The 18685-nt window shown below is 41.8% G+C and overlaps 1 protein-coding gene across 1 annotated transcript in view; it reads left to right on the forward strand.

The window, feature by feature from the left end:
• Positions 1–18685, forward strand: part of TMEM178B (transmembrane protein 178B) — a 235426-nt gene that overhangs the window by 51329 nt on the left and 165412 nt on the right. Inside the window, exon 2 of the mRNA XM_030040980.2 lies at positions 10998–11111. Within this exon, the coding sequence (XP_029896840.1) occupies positions 10998–11111 (114 nt within the window). The remainder of the gene's footprint in view (positions 1–10997; positions 11112–18685) is intronic.

The raw sequence follows: 18685 nt of genomic DNA on the forward strand, positions 1-18685 counted from the left end.
GAATCCAGAAGATAAGGATGTACTTATTAAGAAAGAAATCTTTCCACCAAAGACAGAATATGTCCACAGTCTTCTGTTTGCATAGCTTTAAAGTCTCAATAGAGTCCTTGATGGATGGAGACAGTCTGTCGTATCAGCAAAGGAGGTTACAAGCTCAGTGCACGGTAGATTGAGAACAGTTTATGGGCATAGCAGGGCACACCCTTTCTGGTCTATCCATGCTGTAGTCTTCTCATGGGGGAAAAACCCCAGCCTTGCTGAAAAGCTGATGCTGGATTCCTTCCTCACTTATTTCTTTGATAGGCTAGTTGCCTGCTAGCAAAATGCTTTTTGACTATGTGCCAATCTTAAGATAGGGGAAAAATACAGTTATTCCTCTAAAAATTGGTCTCCTTAGCTTGATTCCTGTGAATCCCTAATATAAGAGTCCTGTCAAGAACTTTGTCCTTTTGTCTCCTTTTTCTTACCAGAATTAATGTTCAAGTGAAAGTTGTGAAACCATCCCCCTCCCCCCACAAACTCAGCTGAGGGACAAAACCTACATGAAAATAGTGTTATATAGATATGTTGCATAGCCCACAAGTCCTTTCATTTAAGTGATGTTCTTAAGAGATTGCTGTAGGTGCTGGATGAGGCTGAGACTGTAAGTGGGACCTTCTGGGAGATTAGTCTGTTAGGTCTCGGTTTAAGTTCTCTAATGTGGGATGCAAAGCATCTGAATGATTCTTTGTCATGTTGTGATTTCTTCTGTTTAAACATGGGTTTGAAGTGCTACAAGAAAGCTAAGTGCTTTCTCCAGCTCAGCAATTTGTGGAGGTAGCTGTAAACTAACAGTATGGAGACACAGAGAAGGGCTTATGTTCCTCTCACTTTAAGAACTGAAGAGAAGTAAATGTGTATAGAAAGGCACGCTTACGTTGTAAAGCAGCACATACAATAGCTTTCCAAGGTACAGAGATAGGCAACCTTCACTGCATGTGATTGCAGATCCTCAGCAGAATTAGTGGTGTCAGTGGACCCATCCTTATTTTCTTCTTGGCAATCTGGGACTCTGCTTCCCAGACATCTCTTTGAAAGAGATGGTTCAATAAATACCAAGCTTCATGGGAGTATCTTATGATGAGAATTAGAAGACGTACATTGAAATAAAAGAAAGCTGCCAATGGCATAGCCTTTGCTATGCTTTTTCTTTGGCTTGACAGTATTGCTGAGATAATGCTTTGTTCCGTGAGCTATTGGGTCATCTGTGAGTTTTTACTGGTAATTGCTGTCTCAGTGACTTTGTATTGATCATTTAATTTCTGCCTCCAAACAAGTAGGAGCAAATATTTTTCAGCCCTTTTAACCTCCTTAACTTTTCATTTGTGCTATGCTTCCCTCTCCCCTGTGGCCAGCCCAATGCAAAGAGGTGGACAAAAAAGATTAATAGAGGCAAGGAGATGCCTTCCTCCTCTCAAGTGCCCTGTGGCTTGGAGACTGTTATTAATAGCTGAAGTAAAAAAAGTGTTTCATAACCATCCTCTTGCTTACATGTAACCAGCTTCCTTGCCAGCCCCCTTTCCTTGGTCCCTGGAGAGAAAGTGTGAGCTCATCACTTTCTGATGCAAATTCAGCTTTTGGTCTCATACTTGGATTCTTTTCTTATCATGGGTGGAATATTTATCTTCTGCCAGCTGGTTGCTTTAAGCAAGCTGCTATTTGCTGGGATATCCAGAGAGCATGTGGGGAACAGGTCTGGCAAAAGCTGTTCAGGCACTTTCTTTTGCCTCTACTCTGAAAATGTTGCTGTCTGCTCAGTGCATGCATGCATGTCTGCACCTCTATCTTTACTCACACAGTGGTTGAAAAAGAAATTTAGATATTTTGGTGTGGAAACAGAAGTTGAAATGAAATGTAGGTGTTTCAGTCTGAAATATTTGGAAGTCCCTATGTGGAATCTGGTCACCATGTAGCCCACACATCACAAAGCTGTTGTGTGCCTCTGCAGACCCATAAGCTTCATGGATTGCCTCCATTTCACATGCACTTTGTATCTGAATTTTTTCCATATTTCTAGGGATCTAATGGATCACTACTGAAAGTGAGCTGGCAGGTTTTCAACCCAGATGACCTGCGAAGAATAGGAATGGCATATTGTCATCTATTACCCCATTTCTGTATGGATAATACAGTATAGTACAGTATATTGGATTCTTTCAACCATCCCCCCTGCTATGTTTTCACTGGGTTTTTACAAGACCTCTTTACCAGCTAAGCATTGTCTGACAAGTTTTACTAAGCTAGACGCTCTGAGAGAACCTTTATTTGGAAATCAAGTGAGATGAACTGTAAAAGAAAAATGGGAGGAAAAAAGAGCAGGAAGGTTCTGCTTGTCACTCTGAAAAAACCTTTGCTCACTTTCCTAATGAAAAACTTTAAGCCGTATATTCTGTTAATGTATTTGCTGGGTATGTGCCATTTCAGGGATGAAGTAATATTTATCTTACAAATGTCTCATCCCTTCAGTGGCTGCCAACTTGGTGAATACAAGCAAGCTTTTCCTTCAGGTAAAACAGAGGATACTGTTATCTTCTGAGTATGTTTTGCTGAAGTTCTGTGTTCATTACGTTTTCTGGTGGTCAGTAAAGACATCTACATGTAAAAAGAAAGTTTAGGTGATATCGTAGATTTCTGGCTATTGAAATATCCCTTTGCCACTGGCAGCCTAGCAGGCTTGCTGCATTTTACCCAACAGGGAAGATATAGGTGCCTATTGTGCTTGTAAGTACATTTATAATAAGTATGGTTAGCAAATCGTTATTTATTTTCATGCAGAAAATTGGCTCTGAAGCAAAGAGCTTGCAAGAGAGCAGAACCACTTGTGAAACTTGATCTAATATGGCTGATGGTTTCAGTTGGAAAAAAACACTGTGAAATTAAGAAAAATGTCAGTGTTTTAGAATTCTCAAAATACATTTTTCTGACTTTCAATGGAAATACATTTTAAATTATTCTTTAAAGGTGTCAAGATAAGTTAGATGACTACAGTTTTGTGGCTGTACAAAATTTTCTAGTTGATCTGAAATTCTGGTTGGTTTGTTTTATTTCTGGTTGTGTCAGTGACCCCTCCCCTGTACCCCCACAATTTTTCAAGTTGGAGTTTGAACCCAAAACACAGACTATTTGCCCACGTGTATTTGTGAGCGTGACTGGTGTGAGCATATCAGTGATGACTACAGTTCTACAGAACTTGACTGCAGACCTGTGCTTCTTGTTATGGTACTGTTCATGCTGTGGTGGCTGCTCCATAGTCTTTTCTGGTCTTGGAGATCAACCATCTAGGTAAGTAAGGCATCCTTCCAGGCAGCTTTCCTGGAGCTATTGTCACTCAGAGTTGAATTTCCTTTGGCAGTCCTTACTAGGTTGATTTAACTGCAGAGACACAGCATGCAACATAGGTTAGATCTATATTTGTAAATAGCATGGTACAACGGAGGTAGATTTGCAAGAAACAATTTGTGCTTAGGACCTAACATTCACTTTGTGTTTTTGGGGCAGGGATGCAACTTCAGACTAGCTCTGTTTTTGTACTATTAGTTGAATTCCCATTAGCTCGTCTTCCAATTTAGCTTTATTTGTGAAGAATTAGTTGGCATGGTCTTACAGCACATCACATTATGAACCAAAGCATGGTCACTAGAGATGATCAGGACGTCATTTTCAGAAGTGCACTCCTGGTACATGCTAAATGTTACCATAGATAGACACATTTGTTGTCTCTCCCAGTATGTGATCTTTGGTCTGTCTGTGAATGGGGAAGGGGACTGTTTCACATCCCTTTCTCTGACTTTTACACGAACATGTAAATGGTGAGTAGAAGCTGATACTGCACCTCTACCCACTTATAGAGGTAGCAGCTAGGGGCTAGAAACTTAGTCTTAAACCCAAAAGACACAAACCCCAACCTGTCAACCGAAGGGAGGCATATGCCCAATTTCCTTGCAGCACACAGCAAGCAACAACCAGTACCAGAAGTTGATTTGCTGTATCTAGGGCAAGTAGCAACAAGTCCTACTGGCAGAACCAAGCTGAACCTCAATTCAGGATGATGCCGGAGCCAGCCAGGAACAAATGTGATCTCCTGTTCTAAAAATTTGGCCCATGCTGTGGCTGAAAATCTATCTGGAGCTCCGCTAATTAGAACATTAGCTTCTATTTATGTGTATAAGTTAATGAATATTCATCAGATGTGTTGATTAAGGTGATGATATTTGCATATTCTTCCTAGATTTTTAGACCTTTACCCTTAGGTATTCTTGTATTCAAGATATTCATGTGGCACCAAGGGAAATTCTGATTAGGTATTAAGGGAAAAAAATTCGTAATGAAGGTGGTCAGGTGTTGGAACAGGTGCTTAGAGATGTTGTGCACCTCTGTTCTTAGAGGTATTTAAAACTTGACTGGACAAGGCTTTGAGCAATGTGAACTGTCTTTGAATTTGATTTTAACTTTGAAGTTGTTCCTCTTTTGAGCAGGGAATTGGGCTGGTTGACATCTAGAGGACTCTTCTAACATAAATAATTCTAGAGTTAATGCAGAAGAATAATGTTCCTACATTTTTGGCATTAATATACTTATAGATGGGCACAAATATGTAACCAGTACTTTCATGGTTAGTATTACTCCAGAGTTAATGAAATAATCCTGTTAAGTGTGTTGGAATACTTTTTAATGAAGTCTCTGCCTTCATTAAGATGATAGTTACTCATCACAAGTTCATTACTAGTCAGCATATCTGATTGCAATTCTGTCATAGCAGCTGGTCAAGGTAGAGCCTAATTTCTCCTCCTACCTTCCTCCAGGGTTTAGTTTGACCAGTCAATGCATGCTGAAACTGCAACAACAACCTTGTCTATATTAAGGTACCTCCCAGATGAGTTCTGATGATTCATGTGAAATGATTTAAGAGACCGAGGGCAGCACATACAGCTGAGGGCAATAATTCTTAAGTTTGCTATTCTTGAATGGCCAGGGTTGGTTTGGAGGCTGCTAGCACAATTTAACAATGAACTTTTCCAAGGGAGACAAGACTTTTAAGACATTAACAGATATATATGCCACATGCAATTGCTTTGTGTAACCTGATCCTAGTCCTAGCTATGATTATAGCCCCTGGAAACATTACTGAAATGTTATGTGAAGAAAAAACTATAAACTTTCTCCACTCTACAGATTTTCTGGAGATAATGTGAAAGAATTAGAGGCTAAATGAACAATCTACATCTTCTGTCTGCTTGGTGTGGATATAGTCACCCAATAAGGGAACAGTAACCAAACCATGGGATTAAGGCAATCTCATACAGAAGGCAGTTTCTCATAATGAATAGCAAATATATGTAGTGAGAGCAGTTTGCAAGCCAGAGGCTAAGATTCCTTTTACTAGGAAATGTTTGTGTAGTAATTCTCAAACAGATTTGTAAAAATTAGAGCTAGCACAAAGGGTGAATTTTGTGGAATAAATTGCTTGCTACAAACATCATCCAGAAGTATCTACAACACAGAAGAAGGAAAAGCTGCCTGGAGGTAGCAAAGGCTCGGAACATCCATGTCAGTCTTTTCAGGGAAGCTCATCATATCAAAAGCCTTGGCAGGAAATGTAATAAAACAAATACTAGTGTACAGCTGGATCCTTCTTAGAAATCAACATACATACTACAAGAGAAGAATGGCTACCACCTGGTTTCAGATCTCTGCATGTTACAGAAAGCAAGGTGACTGTGATGTCAGTGCTAGCTTGTTGTCAAGTCTGGAATGGCTGTGCCATAGTCCATCCAGAGCAAGTGAGCATAGCCGTGAGCCCGCCAACTACCAGAGGTAACTTGCTCACAGGCATTGGGTTAATCTGTACCTGAACCTTAAGGATGGTTCCACAATCTGCAGCCCTGAAAGGTGGGGGGAAAAAATGTGAAATCCTGTAGCCCTCACTGACATGAGGGGAGTATAGTCAGATAACCTGTGCAAGTAAGTCTTCTGTGTGTCATCTTGGGCTGGATCTGGAGTGATGTTACTGACACTTACCTAACTGCTCTCACAGATTACCAGTTTCATGAAAGACCATCTGAAGGACTACTTTGTGTTGCCAGCTTTCATATGAGTTTGTCTGTGTCATGCAGCAGACTAAACTATATGATCACAGTGACAGTGTAAATTCCTGAAACTTGACAACCACCTTTGCAAAAGTCAAGCTGACCTCACAGGGCAAATGCCTCTGGGCACTTCTGAGATCTGAACTGTAGGACTGATGTGACCAATACCCTGATGGCATTTTGAATTTTCATTCTATTTCTTAAATTAACAATGGGTAAAGACTGTTTCTTGGAGCAGTTTGAAAGTGTTGAAGTATTATTATATTTAAGGGGGGGGGGGGCTTGGTGATGAAGAAAAACACTGGCCCAAAAGTTCTGAAAAAAGTTTTCTGTTTACCCATCAGACAAATACAGTATGGATACCAGCAGTATGACCTTCCTTTCAACTTCCTGTTCAGCTTAGAGTGGGAGGATGGTTTACTTGTCCCCTGCATTACCAAACAGTTTGGGGCCTCTACTGGGGTAGTCTTTACAGCCCTAGTAATATAGTGGGAGCTGAATTTCACCAGCAGCTGAGCTAACGTCAGGATATTGGGATAGTTTTGAAAATTGAATAGAAAAGAATTGCACAATGTTTTCAGGTGATATTTCAGCTATAGCACAGTTTAAGAATTTTCCTTGTAATGGAGAGAAGAGGAAATATTATATAATAATAAGGTGATAGCACAGAGCAATGTTCAACAAATATGGGAGGAGAACTGAGCAGGGAAGTGGATCAGTAAGAAGAGCGGCATGTTTGATGCTGTGAATACTTAGCTGCTCTAGATGAAGCTCTCTAATTTCCTTATTTCAGTTTTACTTGGCATCTGAACTTTGCTGGAACAGGGGGTTGCCAACCACAGAGTTACAGCTGCTGAATCCCCTCTGAGCATCTGTGCTTGTGTGAGGATGGTATGGCAGAGTTTTGCTCTGCATGGTTCTAGTTGCATCTTCCTGCTGATCCCTTTTCTAGTACTCTATCTGAAGATGTCAGCCACTTTTAGGATTTTCAGCAAACACTTCCCTTTGATCAGAGGAACATGGAATATACTGCATCTGCCAGCAGAGCAGCTTTGTGGTTGTTTCATGTTTCTTGTGGCCAGCTATAACACTTGCTATGGCAGCTGCATAGGTGAAAAAACCCACTCACTGGTTTGCTCTATAAATACTGTTCCTAGTTATTTGAACAAAGTGCAAAGCTCAGCCATAGTTGCATTTGGTCTTTCTAAGTCAGTACTGAAGGCTGGAGATGGTCCATAAATTGCAGTTACCCTATTGAGGGTAGGGAAGGGAAAGTGTGTGGGGTTTTTTATACTCTTGCTTCCTCTCCCATCCCAAAGACTGGAGTGAACATAGCTATTCATTCATCTGAAGGTAAGGATTTCCTAGGGTCTTTCTGAGACGACTTTCCAGGAGAGAATTAGTTCTGATCCTTGCTGCGGTCCCTGCCTCTGCTCTCCCAGAGGCCTCCAGGAACTGGATGTTTGGGGGTCTTGAACATAGTTTTCTTCTGTGTGGGACAAGTAGGGAAACATGATGAAGTATGAAATTGTTACTGCTACAAACTCATCCTTTTCCTAATTTTTATTGGCAAGTCCAGGCAAATGAAAGTCTTTTTCTAAGTTTCAAAAGCTAATTCTTACCTCTAGCTAGATATATGCTGATGCAGTTGCATTAACTCAGCAAGGTCACTCTTTTGCACCTGTGAGAGCAGGTTTAGATAAATGGCTCATGTTTAAATGCCAAGCAATTGCAAACCTTGTCAGTTTGGGCCATGAAAAGCTTGAGGTTCCCAGTAAGAGCCTACCTGCCTCTCCTATCAGCAGTGGCCATGGGGACAAAGATGGCTGCATGCTCTCTCCAGTGGTTGCTGCTGTTCTAGAGTCTGAAGTAACTGAAGTGCTGGAAGCTGATAGAAGACAGCTCTGAAAGACTCTGAACTACACTATCCTGAGAGTATTAAACTCCATGTTCACAGGAGAGTTTAATAGCCTAAAGCCAAAAGGCCCTATTAGCTCATGCGGACTGACTTCTGGTATATCATAGACCATTACAGTTCACCCGTTTATCCCTTTATTAAGCCCAGTAACTTGGATTAGACTGAAGTATCTTGAGCCCTGTAACAAAAAATTAATTAGGCTTACCCATTCTAGCAGTGAACCTATGCTTAATGCTGCAGAGAAGGGTGAAAATCCAGGAGCAGCATCCTTGCCTGTCTGACCTGGGGGTCTGTTTCCCTGTGTAACACAAGTAGCAGGGACAATTCCCAGGTACAAGTGAATTCCCTGTACTTTGCTCAGCCCTGGTGAGTGCATGCAGTGGCCAGCCCTGATATTTTACAGACATGTAGGGACAAAGGAGAATGTATCTCACAATGTACACTGAAGAGCACTTTACCTTCTGGTCCCTACAAACTCTTGGCTGGAATTGTGATGTTTATTGGCTAATAGCATGTCATTCAGAGGTGGGAACAGTGTTGAAATACATTGTGTGGCTGGAAAGGAGATCATCGTGGAATTTACCATTCAAATCTGCCTGTACTTCAGCTACCATTGAGCCATTGCCACTGCAGTTGTACTCTTAGTTCTAGACAGTCTTTAAACATGTACTTCAGTCTCATTAAAGCCATAGGCATGTAAGCATAAGACCAAAATTATACATATGGTGAAGTGATGACCTGAATTCAGACCATAATCTCTCTTTCTGCTTTAGGCTTTGGTCATATAAGATAGCGAACAGCTCACTGCATTACTACTAACAGTATCTGCAGTAAGAATAAAAAGTTTGATGGACCTTGCTAGAAATTAGCCTCTTTGGTGTAAGACGAGGTGCTTTCTGCTGATTATAGCAGAAATTATAGCAAATGGAACAGGATTTTTTTTCTTCCTTCCTTCTGTATGCTTTTATTTTGCATCTTGGCTCTGTGTCCTTGTCTGCTATTCTATATAAATCTCTTCTCTGGGCAGGTATCTGATAACTAAAGATTATTTTCTGACAAATAAGTGTTTTCCATTTTCTTGCCAATGCTTCTGATCCATGAAAGCTTCTGATCCCCCCACAAAAGGAGACAGGGAAACCTATAGAAGGCAAGATTGCGATTTGGGGCTTTTTTAAAGCTCTTTACACACTAACTGTCTTTTTTTTTAAATACTGTTCTTGGTTTGAAACTTTAATTCTGGGCGTACATTTGGTGCCCAGATGGTGCAGACTCACACAGAAGCCCATCACGCTGTCAGGGCAGGCGGATACATATGTAAATATTTTGCCTTTTCCCCCTATAATATTTGGCTTTGTCTAATCTAATTGCTGTCAGAGGCAGAATGTGAAGAATGCTTAAGAGGAGCAAACAATGAGGACCTCAAATGTTTGTATTGCACTGACTTTGGAAGGCTGAGATGTAACTAATAATTTTGTTTCATGGGTTTTCTTACTCATGCTGTGAATTCGTGGTGTATGATCTAAGTTCATGCCAATATTTTACAACCTGAGGTAGAAACTAGTATTTCTAGTGGCGTAAAAGCATATTTAACCCCTTGGAGCTGTCGATATAAGGCTAATGGCTCTGCCTTTTCAGTTCAGGCTGACAGTAAGTGTTCTCTACCTGCCTCTTGGTACAGCACTCTTTCTTATTTATGTAATTCATTGCTTCATTTAATTTATTCTATTGAGTGCCTGTCTTAATGTATTTTTAATACATAAAAGCATTTCCAGCATAGCTGCTTCTCTGACCAGTGGTAGCTAGTAGCAAACAGTGTGTCCAACCACATTAAGGATGCCTATTTAGTTATTAAAGGCCTGATCCAAAATACCATAATATTAATGGAAAAATGCATTTCTTGAGCTTTGAATCTGACTGCTTAGTGAGAAGGTCTAATAAAGCCAGTGTTAGTTGAGGATGCTGGCAAAAGGGATGTAGGAAAACTTACTGGGTTTCATCAATGCAAGAATGGTTGCGCTATCACAAGTTTCTGATCAGGTGTGAAACTTGGCTAGGCTATAATCCATGGAAAGCATCAGGCTATGCCAGACCCAGTCCTCTAAGGACACTAACTATGCAGAGAGATGCCAGGAGATCAGGGCCTGGAGGTGTGATTATTGTAGAGGAAGGAAAGTGGCTGTAAAAGGAGAATGTAATAATGTGACCAGAAGACAAACAGAAGCAGCACGTGGTGCTTTTTTCCATGGAATGTAGATGAAGTCCTGACTACAGGGGAAAAAAATTGCCCATTTCAGCCATTTGTGTTGCCATCTGAGGCTCATTATTCAGGGGTGCCAATAAATTCTGTTTCTTAGCCTGCTATGAAAGTGTCTCGGTACTTTCAAGAGACATACCATAGCCTGTCACGTATCCTTCTGCTTGTCTTGCTTCTTGGCTGTGGGTTGGAAGGGGATCAGGAAAGTTGTTCACTGTTTATATATATATATATTATTTTTCCTGTTCTGTTCTTTATTACTGAAGGAAAGATCAAAGCTGTTTGCTTTGTTTGTCTCCTGGAGTATGTGCACTGAGACACATTACTGCACAATAAACTAAGATGTGAATTTACAGTTTCTGCACAGTAAATGCTGGTATACCTACTGCTAGCTCATAGTTCAGAGAGAAGAAATGAAAGAAGGGGTGACTTGCCACATACATATCGGATAGTGAAAGCAGACACTGGCAGCTACTGCAGGGCCTTTGGTGTATCCTAATTTTGGATTTGACTTTACCCTACAGGTAACTTGTGCCTGTCATGGGCTAGAGATAGCATTGGTTGTCACAATGGACTGATGGTAGGGATTGCTTTGCTCCTAGCCTTTGTTTTTGGTTGTCAAGCCCATCTGGTCTACAGCTGGGAGGACATGTTGCTTTCTTTTAACAGCACTTTCTCTTCTGCATTTTGTCCTTCCCAGGAGCAATTGAGCGGTGCACGTACATCAAGTACCACTACTCCTCAGCGACCATTCCCAAGAACCTCACCTACAACATCACCAAGACAATCCGCCAGGATGAGTGGCATGCCTTGCGTAAGTGTTGCTGGCTTTCTTCTCTATTTTCCTCACGTGTAGCCTAAGGGAGGTACCCACTGGTAAATGACAACAGAGGCTTTGACTGGCAACCCACTCAGAGTCCTCCTCTCACATACAGTTTGTAGCAGACCGATGGATTTGTTCTTAGGACCTACATCTCTGTTTCTGCTGCTGACTAGAAATTCTGCTGAGGCATGAGAAAGTGGCAGTGGGGAAGAGGCATTCATATGCAGAGATTAATATAGAGTTAAAGATAAAAACGAATAACAAAATCAATGCCCTATTTTTTAATACAGTAGAATGCTCTGTATGTGAGCATATTCTCATGCAGTTCATGCTGCTGCTGAGTTTCCTGCTTCCAGGAGAATTCATTGCTGGCTTTTATTGTAGAATACGTCCTGCTGCCAGCAGCTCCTGGGTGAGTGTGGCATCATTCTCCTTTGAAGATCTAGAAAGAGAAATGCTGCACCCTTTAAGGCACAGGGAAGGAGTTTAGCCCTCAGTGATAATTGTAGCCGGTGGTCACCAACTTGTAACATTTGCTGAAGCAACAAGATCTGGCAGGGACGGAATTGCCTTGGGATGTATTGGCTGGCCTTAAAGCTTTTCTCTTTCTCATCTTGGAGATGGAAAAGGGTTTTCACTGATAAAATGGAAGAGGTAGGATTTCACAAGGAAGGATGCCACTGCAACTTGCTCTTGTTACTATATAGTCATGGGGATTAATGAATGTTCTGAGCTCCAATGTTTCAGTGGAAGCAGTTAACAGCTCCTTGAAGATGGCAGGGGTTGAGGGATGCTGATTCTGCTTGAAAACCTAGAAATGTGGTAGTGAGCAGCTACTGTCTGGACTGTCTCAGTTTGAGAAATGTGCAAGATCTCTGGTGTTTCCAGGGCTTTCAGTCCCTGTTTCACTCCTGCCTTATGTGGCTCTTGTTTTGGGAGGGTCTTTTTAAGCTCTGGGGAGAAGATGATGTAAGGATATAGTCGATTTCCTGTATTAGTCAAGTCGGGCCTGGTTTGAGACTCATCGGTGCTTGTAGGCCCACCTGGTCAAATATGCTAAAGCATTAAGGAAGTTCTAGAGGGTCTTGCTAAACTCCTGACTTTTTTGAAATGTATCTGTGTGGATAAATACATATTTTTGTTGTGACATGATGAAGAAAAGGAATATCTAATTCATGCCTCTCAAGGTTATAAGAGGCTGGTCTTGCAAAATACGATGTTGTGCTCATTTGTCTCTGAAATCAGAACATCAGGTGGTTTGGTTCCCTTTAGGTTTTCTACTTCCACCTGTCATCTCTGCTGGTGTCAGTTTTAAAGTTCATCATCTTTATCTCAGCAATGGCTGAAATAAAGGGTTATTCTGTAGCTGTGTTTGTATTCCCCCCCCCCCCCCCCCCCCCCGCCCCAATACACACACACACTTAAATACAATTACTAATATATCTGGCCATGTAAGACACTTGGTGTGTGCATCCCTTGGTGGGATCAGCAAGTTCCTGAGCCTGGTGTGCTGGCAGCTGACAGGAGCCTTCGGTAGGGCATTTGTCAGTCTCCAGAGTGGCAGTCTAGACATACTGTGCTTGCACATTTACATATCTGATTTGGTCCAAGGCACTTTCAGGGTGAGGCTGCTTGTTCCCTCCCTGGGGAGGGTACTCTGAGTGTGTGGGTGTGCATGCATATTTCTGACCCAGATTTTCTTGCTGGTTCATGAGTCAGATAAGTGTAGGTAGATGTAGATAGAACTGAAGATTGAATCTCCCCATCTAAAGACAGAGAGGAAGAAGAATACTTTGCTAAAGTGCTCTCTTCTTCAGAGCAGTTAGGTGCAGTGGTGAGTGCTTGATATATGGGGTTAGCCACTGGAGGATCTGGAGGTGACTGCATTTAAGAATGAACTGAACCTATATGACTATTTCCTGTGTAAGAACAGCAACCTTGCTGTTTTTCTCCAAAACATCTCTTCTTTTAAAAGAAAAGGGCAATACCAATCTTTCAAATTGTGTTTTGGTTGAGGGGGATGTTCTCCCTTTGCAGTGGAGTAGACATAAAGTGGGGAAAAGTCTCTTCAAAAAGTCCCTGTAATTTTAGTCCCTGCCTTAGCAGCTGATCTGGTTCTATCCCTCTAGACTAGCTTCGCCCAGAGCACAGCTACTTTAGCTCATCACTGCTCATCCTGAGGTTAGAATAGTGTTTCTGAGTCAGCCTGGCCGTTATTGTCCTCTGAACAATTTCCTATTCGGAATTGCCCTTTTGCTGAGTGTTGTGACAAACAGCAAAAGGAGCAGGGCCCAGGCCTGTTGTTCTTCCTGCTCTTGCCATGGGTAATTTCTTGGAATGGAAATGGAAAAAAAGTATTCCCTGATGAAACACTGGGGCACAATGGCATCCTGGAGAATTTCAGAGGAACTGGAAAGGTAAAACCAGAGTGTCTAGTCACCCTATTAAAGAAAAAATGCCTGTTCTACGCTGAAGCAACTGCTGTCCTTTGCCATATTTGTATTTCTGTAGTGGTTATTTTCCTTCCCTGGTGCATAGGTAGCAAACTGTGGTGCCTGGGAAGGAAATCTGTTGCTTTGCCTGTTCACTGGGTGGGGGATCAGAGGAGAAAGGGTTCCAGCCGTGCCCAGCAGACTGCTTTTTTTTCCAAACTGGTGCGCAGGACTGATGCTCCACCAGTTTATCTTGAATTGCAGGAGTGGGTGAGGGGCAATTAAGTTGAGGCTGAGAACCCCATGGCACCAGTCAGCACAGAAAGCAGATATTCTTCTACCTGTGCTGCCAGCTGTGCTAGAAGAACCCAGGGGAGCAGCTGGACCTAGAGGAATGTTTGGAGCTGACTTTATAATTTTTTTTTTATTTTATATTTTTTTCGTTCTACTTGACATTTTCAAGATGGAATCTTTGCTCCAAACTGATTGCCTATGGCAGCATGAGCTAGGGAAATGAGACTTCACTTCCCTGCAATCACTTCCTCTCAACTATCTCTGGTAAAACAGGGATGGAGGGAAGGATGATTGTGGTATTGCCAGGTCTCACCTGTCAGGAGATAAATGTTCATCTAGTTAGACAAAACGAGTATCTAGATGAGCTAGGAGGGGAAGGAAGAAGGGAAGGAAAGCTGTGTCCAACAACTTTGAGGATGAGTAACTGTCCCTTTATAGAAGATGCCAGTGTAATGATATGATTGAGTCACTATTAGGCATTTACCCTGTCACATTTTGGCCCCAGCCTTGTGCACAGAAATTTTATCTATAGTTCTGGCTTCTGAAAAACTCCAGCAGCATCACTGATGCTTTTAGAAGTGGAGGTATATATTATTTGAATAAAAATCCAAGAAACTCTGAACAGTTCTGTATTTATTCACATATGCATTTCCATGTGGTTTATGCTGTTCTCATAGGTTCACTTTCAGTGTACTACGGATTTGTGCTAACAAAACACGGAGAAAGTGATCATGGCAGGGATTTGAGCTGTAGAATATGGTAGAGGCATGGCGGGGGGGGGGGCGGTGAGAGGCATTTTCAGGTGATGGAATAAGCACTTTAACTGGATGCTTGTACTTTAAGAAAGATGACCATAGAAAGGAGGCTAAGTTGATGCTAACTTCTTTCTCTTGTCCCCAAAACTTCAGGAAACCATTATCTGGTATATTATAGCAAAGAAGGTGAAAGGCTGTGTTTGCTTTGAAAATGTTAGTACCACCAAGGCAATGAGGGGATGTGCTATATTCAGTTTGGCATCTTCCAGGAACCAATAGTGCTGTTCCCTAAAGCCACTGAGGGGTAAGGCACTCAAAGCCCAGGGATTATTTGGTCTACTGGCTTACTCCTTGGAGCAAAACAGACACCTGTTGGATTAATGCTGTTTTATGCCATCAGAAGGACTGTAAGAAGGTCATTCGTCTTTGGTAGGTTGGGTTTTTTTGTTTGTTTGTGGTTTGTTTTTGGTTTTTGTTTTTTGGTTTTTTGTTTTTTTTTTTTTTTTTTTTCAAATAAGCTATAGATAACCCAGGCTCTAAATTGATCTTCTGCTGCAGTCTTTAAGAAACAACTGTTTTGTGAAAACGGGTAACCACAGCATAGAAGATAAATGCAGAGAGGAATTTCTAAGTATGCTTAAGCCAGCTATCTACATTTCATTGTCTTGCTGGGAGAGTTAGGATTAGAAACTTATTTTGAGGAAGCCAAATAGTGCAGAAAAGGGAGGAAGATGCAGATACAAAGAGAGGGATTGCCTTCATACTTTTGGAGCAAGTCTAGCTAGCATGATGATGTTTTATTTTTGCCTCTAGCTTCTTTTGTTTAGACCTTATGCTTCCTTGCTCATTTTTTACCTTTGAACATACTTGCATTTGCCATGGGACTTCTTTGTGTATCCATTCCGTGAATGATTTCAACAAGAACAACTGTGTAGATACTACAGGATTGTGGGTTAGTCTGCTGTGGGCTCAGCAGGCTAACTGCTGCCTGGAGCCTCACAGGGCTGATGCTTGTGGGTCATTCTTCAGTCTTCCTCACTGTGGTCTTGGCAAGGGAAGGGTAAAAGGGGACTTTTCCAGAGTCACCTTCTCTCCAAGGCAGGTGAAGAAAGTATTGTGGCTTTAAAGTGCTGCAAACAAGCAAGTTGCAATGTGTGTTCTTGAAAAAGAAATCTCACTTCTCTTGGAGAACAAGTCAAACCACTGACTCTTTCTGTTCTCCTGCCTTGATAGCTGAAATGGGACAAATGCTGCATGGTGCTCAGAGCCTTTGTATGGCAGAGGTCCCCGTGGCTTGTGCTGTATCACATGAAAGTCTCAACACCAGAAGAGAGCTGAAAAATTCTTCCTTCTCTCCAAAAGCTTTTATTTTGCTGACTCACAGAGCCTATCATGCAAAGTAGATAGCTGGGTCTTTAAGTCTGTTATTTTTCCTTCCTCCCTATATATCAGAAACCTGAATTTGTACTTTGGATTAAACGTGGCCACAAAAGAGGGAATTTGTCTGTTCTTCTCCAGCTTGCCATTGCCACCTAGGCCTGTCTTCCACAGCAGCTGTGTTTTGTGTCCAGGAACATGGAGAGTGCTGCATCTGGGTGGAAAGTGGCTGAAATTGCTATGGAAACTGTTCTCTTCTTGGACAGCTTAGAAATTGTATCACCAAACTGCTTTAGAGAGAACCAGTTCACAAACAGGTAGCTGATGCTTCCTGAGAAATGGTTAGGATTTCCTGGGTTTTTCTTGGAAATATTCCTTGTCTGGTACTGTGGGTTCTCCTTTGCCTGTCTCCTACCCCTTCTCCACTTCTACTGTGAGACCACAGGATATGGGCTCTGAATTTAGAGCATTGGCATGGGGAGCTGCATTGTCAGGAGAAGAGGAAGCATAATGCCTTTTGTTAATTGGAATGATAAGGTTTGTCTGTGCTGTTGAAAACTGCAATAATCCCGTGTTTGTGGTGGTCTGAAAGCCATTTGCATAAAAAATGAATTGTGAAGTCAAAAGTAATAGCCTGCCACATTCTGAGAGGAGCAAGTATTGGAGGAAATGAAGGATTTCTACAGGATGTAGAGAGTGGTAATATTTTAATTCATATAACATCTATGCTGAAAGCTGAATGGATTTTATCAGCCTTAATGGTCTGAACTTTGCAGGAGATTAAGGATTCCTCATTTAGGCCTACAAAGCACTCAAATACCTCCTTATAACCAGTAAAACTACTGGGGAGGGGCTGGAAAAATCTCCTTTTGTGGAGGTCAGTTATGGTACTGATAGCAGTGGCAACAATTAGCACTCTGGAAAAGACTGTAATGTCTATACTTTTAATTTCTACAGGCTTCCCAGGCCTTCTCATTGCATGGAACAAGATGTTGAGGTTTGCACAGAAGCTCAGTTGATAGCTTGACAATGCATTAGTAACACCAGTAGGCTCATGGGCTTGACCCTCTCTGCTTTTATAAGCAACAATAAATATTTCATTGTTGTATGTGTATTGAGTGCTGACCCGAGAGAATTTTTGTTTTTGTTTTTTTTTCCTGGGTACTACTGAAAGCAGTGTTTGAAATAAATAGGCAGCAGCATCCCACTTTTCTTGCTCCTTTCTTCCACTCTCTCTCCCATACTCCCTTGGGTCTCCTTCCATTCCTATCTTCCTCTACAAGGAAATGCTGTTTCATTTTTAATTAGCTACCTTGACCCGCAGATGGAGGTACACCCTGAAGTATGACACCGTCCTGCTGGTCAGTGCCATTTGGCTGACAATATGATGTCATTCCTTAATGCATTGATTATTAAAGCAGACGGGGCAGCCATCCTGGAGGTTAGTCAGGCGGCAGGTGCTCACATGCCTGGAGGTCTAGTGTTGCTGGATCTCCACCATATTCGTTGTTGCCATAGCTAATGACCAGGTGGTAGTGACAGACCTTCTCATTTCCCTCCCTCTCTCTGCTGTAGGGTTTTCTTCATGTCCTGCTATTTCAAGCTAAGATATAAAAATGTTTTTTTGGCATCAAAATGTAAGACCTATTTTGAAATCTGTAAGGGATTTTATTGCCTTCTGCTAGGCTTCATCTTGGGATCTGCTAATATGGCTGTGACCTTAATACCTACACTAGTGAATAGCTTTCTCAACTGCATACTACTTTTTATTTTCAATACTACCTTTGCTTTGAAGAGACAGAAAAGCAGGGAAGGAGCAAGGGAGGGGGTCAGTAGGCCTCCCAGTCCTGAGTTGACAGGGGTGTCTAAGCAGAAAACATGGCTAAGATTTGGGAAGGGAGGAAATGAGGCAAGGGGTGAAACTTTGTTCTGGTGAGTTGCAAGAGGTGAGACAAGGGATTACTGAACATTGAGACTGGGATAAGGGCTGGAGTGGTGGGCTGGAACGATTTGGAAGGGGATGTGCAAAAAATGGCCAAGCTCCGTGTTTTTTGTGTGTGGAGGGGGCTGGGGAATGAACAGGGAAGGATCCCCTCCAAAGCCTTGTTCAAAGTGCACGAGTCAGGAGTCCTACTGTACGTCTGCTGCTAACACACCTGTGAAACACTGGCAGAGGGGAGGTCTCATCCTGCTTCCTCAGCTGGCAGGTTCTTCTGCCAGCTCAAGTAACAAGGGGGCTCAGAGGTGAATCAGAAGAGTCCTAATGTGCTGGTGAACTACTTCCCACTCTTCTGAATCAGTAAGGAACCCCACACTAGAATTCCTGCTTTTGCAGTTTGCTGTTTGTTTTAAAGTTAAGAAATTAAGATGAATATTTTTAAGGTTGCAAACAGAAGCATGTAAAGTTAGGAGATGACACAGTTCAGGCTGCTTACTTGGCCTTAATTTATCTCCTCTGAGCACACTCATTATCAAGTCTTTAATTACTGTAATCACATACTGTGTTTTCCACAGGACCCCTGCCTTCTTCCATACATTTGGGATATTGTTTTCATTCAATGATGTTTTCAAAGTTTCATTTTTTTTATTGCTTAATGTATGGTTGCTGGCCTCTATTGTAGAATACCCAACTCCTGCTCCAAAGACAGAATTAACCACTTTGAGCTTTGTCACACTTCTAATTATTGTATTGAAGTATGGTGTGTAA

This window comes from Aquila chrysaetos, chromosome 17, assembly GCF_900496995.4.
Source record: "Aquila chrysaetos chrysaetos chromosome 17, bAquChr1.4, whole genome shotgun sequence".
In the NCBI taxonomy this organism is placed as follows: Eukaryota; Metazoa; Chordata; class Aves; order Accipitriformes; family Accipitridae; genus Aquila; species Aquila chrysaetos.